The sequence below is a fragment of the Bos indicus genome, chromosome 10 (genome assembly GCF_029378745.1).
Source record: "Bos indicus isolate NIAB-ARS_2022 breed Sahiwal x Tharparkar chromosome 10, NIAB-ARS_B.indTharparkar_mat_pri_1.0, whole genome shotgun sequence".
NCBI lineage: Eukaryota > Metazoa > Chordata > Mammalia > Artiodactyla > Bovidae > Bos > Bos indicus.
In genome coordinates, this window is record NC_091769.1 from 27750139 (window position 1) to 27760387 (window position 10249).

Here is a 10249-nt window from a genome sequence, read left to right on the forward strand (position 1 = left end):
AGGAGGGTTCGGGATGGGGAACACATGTATACCTGTGACGGATTCATTTTGATATTTGGCAAAACTAATACAATTATGTAAAGTTTAAAAATAAAATCAAATTGGAAGAAAAAAAAATAAATAAATAAAAAAAAGGAAAAAAAAAAAAAAAAAGAAGTTTGTTTTCTTCCTTGAATCATGATTCTTTATGTTTCTTTGTAGATTCCCTTTGTTATTTAATCATTTGAAGAAGCAGCTTTCTCTCCCAGGCTTTATGTGCTTGTTTCAACTAGCCCATAGAGTCAGAAGCACTCAATATGAAGATAGAGACCAATTCCTTGGAGTGTGTGCTTTAATGTTTTTGAGGACAACGTTCCCATTATTTCCTGCCTAGTCCTCTGGAGGAAAAGCCACAGTTTTCTGTTTTTTTTCTTTCCCAATTTCACAGAACAATGCCAGCTGTTGGAGAACATTCACCCCTTTTCTTTCTTATTAGCTGGTCCACAAGACTGAGCTCTTCCAATATCTTAGCACTTAGCGTAAGCAAAATAGATATTCAGTTCAGTTTAGTCACGCAGTCGTGTCCGACTCTTTGTGACTCCATGGACTGCAGCACACCAGGCCTCCCTGTCCATCACCATCCAGTAAACTCCTGGAGTTTACTCAATGTCCATTGAGTTGGTGATGCCATCCAACCATCTCATCCTCTGTTGTGTGCTTCACCCAGAAGACACTTCGAATTTCTAAGAATTAGGCTCCCTTTGCTTCCTTTCCTCCTTCCTGGAGTAAACCTTTCAGTTCTGTGTTTATCCCCAGTCCCACAGGGCAGCACCAGCTGTAACTGAATGTCCTCCACTTTCTTAGGCTCTGAGCTGTCCCAAAAGACCAGTCTCTATAGGTTGTTCAGCACTCAATACAAGGAAAGATAGGAACCTGCTGTCCTACGCACCGTAAGACAAGTCTCCACAAATTTAAAAATATTCAAATTATGCAAACTAGGTTACTGACTAAAAGGCAAATAAATTAAACTCAATAATGGAATGATATCTGGAAATTTTCCATGGAAATTATAACTCATGTGTTTCAAATTAAAAATTAGAAAGTATTTGAAGGCTGTCTTTTCACCTTGCTTATAGTTTCCTTTGTTGTGCAGAAGCTAGTAAGTTTAATTAGGTCCCATTTGTTTATTTTTGCTTTTATGTCCAATATTCTGGGAGGTGGGTCATAAAGAATCCTGCTGTGATGTATGTCAAAGAGTGTTATGCCTATGTTCTCCTCTAGGAGTTTTATAGTTTCTGGTCTTACATTTAGATCTTTAATCCATTTTGAGTTTATTTTTGTGTATGGTGTTAGAAAATGTTCTAGTTTCATTCTTTTACAAGTGGTTGACCAGATTTCCCAGCACCACTTGTTAAAGAGATTGTCTTTAATCCATTGTATATTCCTGCCTCCTTTGTCAAAGATAAGGTGTCCATAGGTGCGTGGATTTATCTCTGGGCTTTCTATTTTGTTCCATTGGTCTATATTTCTGTTTTTGTGCCAGTACCATACTGTCTTGATGACTGTGGCTTTGTAGTAGAGCCTGAAGTCAGGCAGGTAGTTTCCTCCAGTTCCATTCTTCTTTCTCAAGATCGCTTTGGCTATTCGAGGATTTTTGTATTTCCATACAAATTGTGAAATTATTTGTTCCAGCTCTGTGAAAAATACCGTTGGTAGCTTGATGGGGATTGCATTGAATCTATAAATTGCTTTGGGTAGTATACTCATTTTCACTATATTGATTCTTCCAATCCATGAACATGGTATATTTCTCCATCTATTAGTGTCCTCTTTGATTTCTTTCACCAGTGTTTTATAGTTTTCCATATATAGGTCTTTAGTTTCTTTAGGTAGATATATTCCTAAGTATTTTATTCTTTTCATTGCAATGGTGAATGGAATTGTTTCCTTAATTTCTCTTTCTATTTTCTCATTATTAGTGTATAGGAAGACAAGGGATTTCTGTGTGTTTATTTTATATCCTGCAACTTTACTGTAGTGATTGATTAGTTCTAGTAATTTTCTGGTGGAGTCTTTAGGATTTTCTGTGTAGAGGGTCATGTCATCTTCAAACAGTGAGAGTTTTACTTCTTCTTTTCCAATTTGAACTGAATGACAGGAAACAAGATATGTAAAAAGTTATGTGAAACAGTTAAACAGTGGCTTAGAGAGAAATTAATACAATTAAAATCTTGTATTACAAAAGAAGATAGGTCTCATTATGAATGATTATGGTTTCCCCCTAAACTAGAAAAATAAAGGAGAATATAAACAATAAAAATGAAAATTAAGAAAAGAGAAAACAATAGAGAAAAATCAATGAAATTTAAATGGGAGAACATCAAGAAAGTTGAAAAACTTCTAGCCATGATGAAAGATAAAAAAGAGTAAAGACAATTTAGAAAACATTTTTTAAAAAGAATAAAGATACAAGCTACCTGTGGTGGATTCATTTTGATATTTGGCAAAACTAATACAATTATGTAAAGTTTAAAAATAAAATTAAATTAAAAAAAAACAAGCTACCAATATACACAGTGAGAGAGAAAAACATTGCCAATCTTACAGATATTTTGATTAGACAGTAAGGAAATATTACAAAGAACTTATTCCAAAAAAATCTGAAAACACAGATGAATGTAAAAGTTTCTTATAAGACACAAACTACCAAAAATCAAATTTCTAGTTGAAAACATTTCTGCAGAGAAAACCCCTAGCCCAAATGACTTCATTGGGTAAATTCTATAAAATATTTTTTAGAAAAAAATCATATCAACAGGGCATCTAAAAACCTATAACTGGCATCATATTTAATGATGAAAGACTTAACGCTTCTTTCAAAAGAATAAGAACAAGTCATTGATGTCCAATGCCACCACTTCTATTTAACGCTGTACCATTTGACTTTGCTAAGTGTAATAAGGCAACAGAAATGAATAAACTAAATCCACACCAGAATAAAAGATGAAAAATGTCTTTATTTGCTGATGAAATTCTCATATATGAAGAAAATCCTGCTTAATCTGTAAAACACTAGTAGAAGTAATGTTTTGCAAATGTGCAGGACATAATGTTAATAAGCAAAAGTCTGTTGTGTTTCTATGTATTAACAACAAACAATTCTACATTAAACCCCAACAGAACAGTTTATAACCATATCAAAAATATGGAAATTTTAGGATGAATCTGAAAATAAAACTGAAAACACTGCTGAAAGTAATTAAATTGGACTTACATAGATACAGAGGTACAGTGTTTAATGGCTCACAGGAATAAATATATTTATCATTTAGAAATAAGTTACAGATCTGACACACTCAAAGCAAAATTTGATGCTTCAAATTCCTGATCTAAAATACCAAAGACAGAAGCATAAAGCTACCTTATGGTTGGTGAGAAGACTTCATCACGTCATTTATGAAATCGTCCCATAAATCACTAGCTGTTTGCATACTCTCTTCATTGCTGCTTTCATCTCTTTATTCCTGAATGTATAAATAACTGGATTCAAGAAAGGAGTAAGAACTGCATCAAAAAGAGCAAGAAACTTGTCCATTTGGGAATTGGGGTGTGGCCATGTATAGACAAACATGGTTGGACCAAAGAACAAAATAACCACAGTGATGTGAGCTGACAAAGTGGACAGGGCCTTGGGTGAACCACCTGAGGAGCGTTTCCAAACAGTTAACAGGATGAACATATAGGAGATGAGAAGTATAAAGAAGGAACTAACACAGATAAACCCACTGTTGACAGTGACCATGAACTGAAGTCTGTAAGTATCTGTACAGGCCAGTCTGAGGAGCCGAGGAAGATCACAGTAAAAGCTGTCCAATACATTCGGACCACAGAAGGGCAAATTAACAATAAATGCTAGCTGGAACAGTGAGTGGCTGACACCAAGGGCCCAGGCAGCAGCCAGAAACAAAATGCACATCCTCGGGCTCATGATGCTCAGATAGTGGAGAGGCTTACATATGGCAACATATCTGTCAAAGGCCATGGCTATGAGCAGCACCATCTCCACCCCACCAATGACATGGATGAAGAAGATCTGAGCAATGCAGCCTCCAAAAGAAATGACTTTACGCTTTCTGAAAAGGTCATAGATCATCTTGGGAGAAGTGACAGAGCAGGCTCCCAAGTCAATGAAGGAGAGGCTGGCCAGTAGGAAGTACATGGGGGAATGTAAGTGAGGATCAGTAGTCACAGAAAACACAATGAGGATGTTTCCAGCCATGCTTGCCACATAGAACACAGAGGAGAACACCAGGAGGAGCAGCTGGAACTCCCATGAATAAGTGAGTCCCAGAAACACAAACTCAGACACCACCGAGTGATTCCCTCCATCCATCAATCTAGCCAACAGGGCTGCCACTGAAATATTGATAACTATGAAAATGAGGAGGAAAGTGTTATTATGGAGAAGATAATTTCTGATTTTTCAATGTCCTCATAATGAATGAAAAGTATATAATTATCCAGTTCATCAACTATACAAAAATAACAATAATTAACATTATATCATCACAAAGTGTGAGCTGCAACATACTTCAAACATCATCCATACTCACACTTCAATGCTCTGCTCTCAAATTAACACATTAGGCAAGAACAAAAGTGTCCATGACTTCATCAGCTGTTTAAATCTCTTCTGATACTGATTATTCCACATTTCCAAAATATCCCATCATGCTTTTATGTATATCTCATAATCTACTTTTCTCACGGTTTACAAAAATTAGTGATGAGAGGAAAACATTGACTGGTCAATTGTCACCTGGAGTGAACAGGACATAAGACATGAATAGATACTGAATTAGGATAGACTGTAGACTAGAATAGACTGTAGATTAAGAAAATGCTAGTATATGTAAAACTGGAGGCCCTGCAGGTACAACAGGACAGGAGAAGTATGCAGATTCTAGTAAATAAAACAAACACAGTTTTCCATCACATTTTATCATATTCATGGCTATTCTGGGTGCCTCTAGTTTCCACATAATTTTTCATGGCTACAAATATCTAAACTGGACTCAATACTCAGTAAGGCTTTCATAATGGAGCTTACAGCAGCTAAGTGTGAAAGGCTTTCTCCAGGCCTAATAAATGTGTATTTGAGGGTTTTCTGCAGTTTCTGCTAAGGTATATTCCTAAAGTCACAGACGATGTAAAATATCTCTGAAAACATTTGCTTTCTGTCCATACATGTGAAGGTACTGAGGTCAGCACTTGAAATAGTTGAGATATTAATTTGTAATTCATCAGTGCCTCAGTTGTTGTTACCTTTAAGTCCACTGAGATCCCTCTATCCTTAAAAGTATTCAGTACCACCTGCACGATTACCTCCTCTAATGGTTGATATTATCCTGCTTACTTGGCTTGGAAATCTGTTCAGATATTTAATCTTAAAGGCAATTCGTATCCCATTCTTTCAATTTACAATTATAAAATAGGAATATCAAATTTAACTCACATTTTAGGAGGGAAAATAAGATTTCTTTTTGATCTTAAATCATGCTATATATAAGGAGAAGGAAATGGCAACCCACTTCAGTATTCTTGCCTGGAGAATCTCAGGAACAGAGGAGCCTGGTGGGCTGCTGTCTATGGGGTCACACAGGGTTTGACACGACTGAAGTGACTTAGCAGCAGCAGCAGCAGCAGCATACTATATAAAACATGACACAGAATTTAGTTCTTTAATACACATAGTATTTATATGTGAGGTGGAGAGTGAGCAGACAATAGTGTTGTGTTTCTCTGTGTCCAGACACCCATCTCAATCGCTCCCTATAGTAGAAAGTATTCCCTGAAAACACCTACTAGAAGTTAATTATTTTCGGGTCTAATGAAAAGCAATAGAACAGCTATACTGATATCCATTTTTTGAGGTACAACTCCAGACCTTCTCATTCAAAGGGCCATCTGACTGATGCCCTCATTCATCCCAGTCTGCAAACCTGACAGAAGCTCTCACTATGTCTGGACCCCAATTCTGGGTCACCATCACTGGCATGAATGTCTTTCTACTCTCATCTACATGCACTGACTATGCTATCACATCCCAGTCCAATGGTCCACATTCTCTAGGTGCACAGTGTTACCATAAACCTGAGGCTTGGAGTAGTGGGCAGGAAATAACCACTATCTCCTGCTCATCAGGGCAGAGAGAATCAGCAGGGGAGAGGACTGGTGGGATGGATGTACATGGGAAAGTAATGGAGGCATGTGGGGGCAGGATGGGGGCAAGAAGCTTAGTAATTGTTGGAAAACCTCCAAAGCTTTGGTGAGGAAAAAATATGTGCTCAGTGTGGATGGAAAGTTTTCATGGAATTATTTATGGGCCATTTTGTCCAAGGTGATTATCAATCACATGAAAAACATGAGACCCCCAACCAGGTTCACACAACTAGAAGAATTGGGGACCAGAACCTAGAGCTCTTGACTCTTATTCCAAGAAAGATAGACCCTGCAGACAATAATCAAGCAAAATAAAAATCCACAAAACACTATTTCCATACAATGTCCATTATTAACATTAAATTATATAATTAGTGTAATAATAAAATACATAAAGTGAGTGCCTAGTTAAAGATTATTCAACTAGTAAAATAGAAAATTATATTTGGGAAAGTGGTTATTCACTGCAAATATATTTCTGTACTGATGTGTCTTTTTTGCTGGTTATGCAACTGGTCATTACAACTGTAAAACACTTAAGTTGCTGTCTCTAAGGAGACCTTTCTTTTGGTCTTCCTAAATTTTATTATCCTTAAAGAAGGTCAATTAAACTCACTAGCTATAATGTAAACATACTAGCTATTATTGACAATTTTGTTCATAAAAACTTTTTTTTTTTTACAAATACGTGTAAATCAAAGAGCAGGGAAAACAGTTGAAAACACATGAATTGAACACATAACAAATACTGTCTAATGTGGATATAACACCTGTCAAGTGAATAGCAAGATAAATATTTGGAATGTGTTTTAGACATTCAATAATATAAGATTACCAGTGTCAGCAATAGCAGGTGGGGAAGGCCACTCTCTATTGATTTGACTCTATAAGAATTAGTGAAAGCTAAATAGAAAGAGAAAGAAATACCTTGAATCAATTAATATCAAGGTGCCTTTTAATATTACCTACCATTATTCATGTGTATATAGCTCATATTATATACCCAGATACATACAGTAGTCAACAAATAGTTCTCAACTGTGAGGGTATATTAACAACAACGGCCTTATTAAAGCCATGACTACAGGTCAATGATCTTTATCATTCTTTTTGGTTTATTCTTGATTCTTATCATCATCTTTTTCAATAGTTTCATCATGGTTAAGGGAAAGTTTCTCATTTAAAAACTTATAAGAGCATGATGAGTAGTCTCCCAGTGAGAAGGCACCAAAGGCTTCACAACGTATTTCTCATTGGGATTAGCTAATATTTCATCTCCATACCTACAGTCAGCACTCAACTTATTTTCAGGAAGTATATGGAATAATCTGAGATGTATAGAAAAGTAAAATAGAGAGAAAGGAGAACAAATAAATTTAAAATATTTAAAATATCTTAAAGATTGGATAGAGGAGAAATTAGAAAAGATGTGCAAAATGACAAAATAGAAGCAAGAGGAGAAAAGAGAAAGAGCACATCAGAGTTCAGAGACTACAAAATACCATAGCCTGTATTTCTGAGAACCCAGGTCAGTTAAGGAGAACATCACCCTCTCACCTTTAATTCACTGATTCAGGGCTGCTCCTGACTTTGCAACACTGGATTGCATTTAAGGAAGGCAGATGCTTCTGTCACCTGCCCTGTCAGGCTCACAAAGTTTCTATGAAAATCACACTTGATAATGAATGGACAGGTTGTTTTTATGCTGCACAATGATACACACATGTAATTCACAGTAGAAATTCAACTCTTATTATGACTTGAGTAGTCTAGCATATACCAAGCAGAAAAATGTATACAGGACAATACACAGCAGACATATGAAATTCCCCCCATGTACATTTTCTGTACATTCTACTATCCCGGGAGGGCTCTCTGCCCTGTCAGCTTTTACTATTGCAGGTTAGAGTACAGTTATTTTCAACATGTGGTTCTTCTATATCATAGATTTTTCACATGGATATATACTCATATCAAAAGTCCAGAAATAATTTCCAAATTTTCGTCTCTATCTTCAGTCCTACAATTACAAAACGTCACATATTTCTTTTCATGCCTTACAGTAAAAGAGTTAATAGCTTAGGCTCTGATGTCAACCAGGAATTTTTTTTTCTTTCATTGAGGCTCAGTTGCTCACTTGCTGTGTAAGAATGACAAAGTTATCTGACCTTTCTGAGCTTCAGTTTTGTCATTATTAGCAAAGAGATAATACCTCCCTTGCAGGGTGTTGTGGGAAATAAATGATATATGTATGTAAACATACCTGCCTCAGTACCTAGCACATAGTATGACACAATAAATAGTACTTATTATATAGTAAGGACTATTTACATCGTGGCTTTCAAAGACTGACAATATTCCCAAATGTCTGAATCATTCATTATTCTAATGTATTGAACCTAGATCTTGTTTTATAAATTATGTCTACACTTGTACCCAATGACTTAAGTATATTTCCCAAATAAGTGTACTCTTCAGGAGAGATATTAACCAAAGACTGCCTGAGAGGAAGAAGCTTACTGCTCTGCTTAGGCTGTGACCCTTTCACTACTGTCATCCTTATAATCCAAAGTCATAAATTTCAATTCCTCACATTAAAAAAGTTAAGTTTTTCTTGACCACTTCAGACAATACTGGATATTTCTTTAATGTTTAAGGATAAAAGTGAGTCAAGAAGGAAGAAAGGAGAAGGGCAGGTGTTTTGAGGGGTTTCCAAAGGCTGTGTCCATCCAGGAGCAGATATGTATTGAGCTGAGGCAAGGAAGCCAAACTATACAGTACCAGGTGTTCAGGAAAATACAATATTCTCCAAACTGCTTTTTTCAATTCAGTTCAGTTCAGTCGCTCAGCCGTGTCCGACTCTTTGCGACCCCATGAATTGCAGCACACCACGCCTCCCTATCCATCACCAACTCTCGGAGTTAGACATATTGAATTCTTTAGTTTTGACCTCCAATTTAACTATGCAATTTGAGAAAACAGAGGTCATTTAGGCGCATTATAAAGTCAGATGTTTACTTAAGACCAAAGTCTTATGTTTTATTATCATTCTTAATTTCTCATTTATTTGCTAATTTAAAATAGATTTGCTTTCTATGTGCCAGGTCTCAAGAAAGGCCAATGTTGTACAAGTTCAATCCTTATCTAACATGTATATAAATATACATCATTGTGTGATGAGGTCACAGACATGGAACAGATTCTCTAATATATGAGAAGAGTAGAGAAAGTAACTACAGTGATGAGAAAAGGCAGCACAGCAAATGTGACATTTGTGTATAGCTTTAGAGATGGTAAATATCATAATACACAATCATAGAAACTAAAATTTCATTTAAAGAAGATGGTCCCTTGGATTGCAAGATCAAACCAGTCAATCCTAAAGGAAATCAATCTTGAATATTCACTGGAAGGACTGATGCTGAAGTTGAAGCTCCAATACTTTGATCACCTGATTCGAAGAGGTCTCACTAAAAAAGACCTTAATGCTGAAAGATTGAAGTCAGAAGAAGAGGGTGGCAGACAATGGGATGGTTAGATAGCATCACCAACTCAATGGACATGGATTTGAGCAAACTCCAGGAGATAGTAAAGGACAGGGAAGCTTGGTGTGCTGCAGTACATAGGGTGGCAAGAGTCAAACACAACTTAGCAACTGAAAAACAACAACAAAACATTAAAAGTAGGCAAGTTTGGTATTCATTGAGTTAACAGTGAAGCATGCAGTTTGTCTACAGCACAAATGTTGCTTTGGAGAAGAGGAGAAAAATGGTAAAGGTTAGTTTCTGCCCGACACTGAGAACTAATCTATTTAAGAATTATTAAATAAGTGTAGAGAGACAATGAAGGATTGGGAGCAAGGAACTGATGATTAGGTCAGTCATTAGGGAAAATACTCCAACCATAACTGGAATAGGTCAATCAAAGGTTAAAAAAAAATGAAGGTAGGGAATCCCTTAAGAAAATGATGAAATAAACAGATCAGGGAGGCCATGGAGAAGCATCAGGACTACACAGTTTTATCTATAAGAATATAAATATAGAAGAC

The 10249-nt window shown here is 36.1% G+C and overlaps 1 protein-coding gene across 1 annotated transcript; it reads right to left on the reverse strand.

Moving 5' to 3' along the window:
• Window positions 1–3433: 3433 nt before the first annotated feature.
• Window positions 3434–4372, reverse strand: LOC109564514 (olfactory receptor 4F3/4F16/4F29). Its single transcript, XM_019967944.2, has one exon. It carries the CDS (start codon window positions 4370–4372, stop codon window positions 3434–3436), a length of 939 nt encoding a protein of 312 aa, XP_019823503.2.
• Between the last annotated feature and the right edge of the window lie 5877 nt (window positions 4373–10249).

Bases quoted from the DNA above. Each gene is read 5' to 3' on its own strand.
- LOC109564514 (XM_019967944.2), bottom strand. From the start codon at position 4,372: ATGGATGGAGGGAATCACTCGGTGGTGTCTGAGTTTGTGTTTCTGGGA.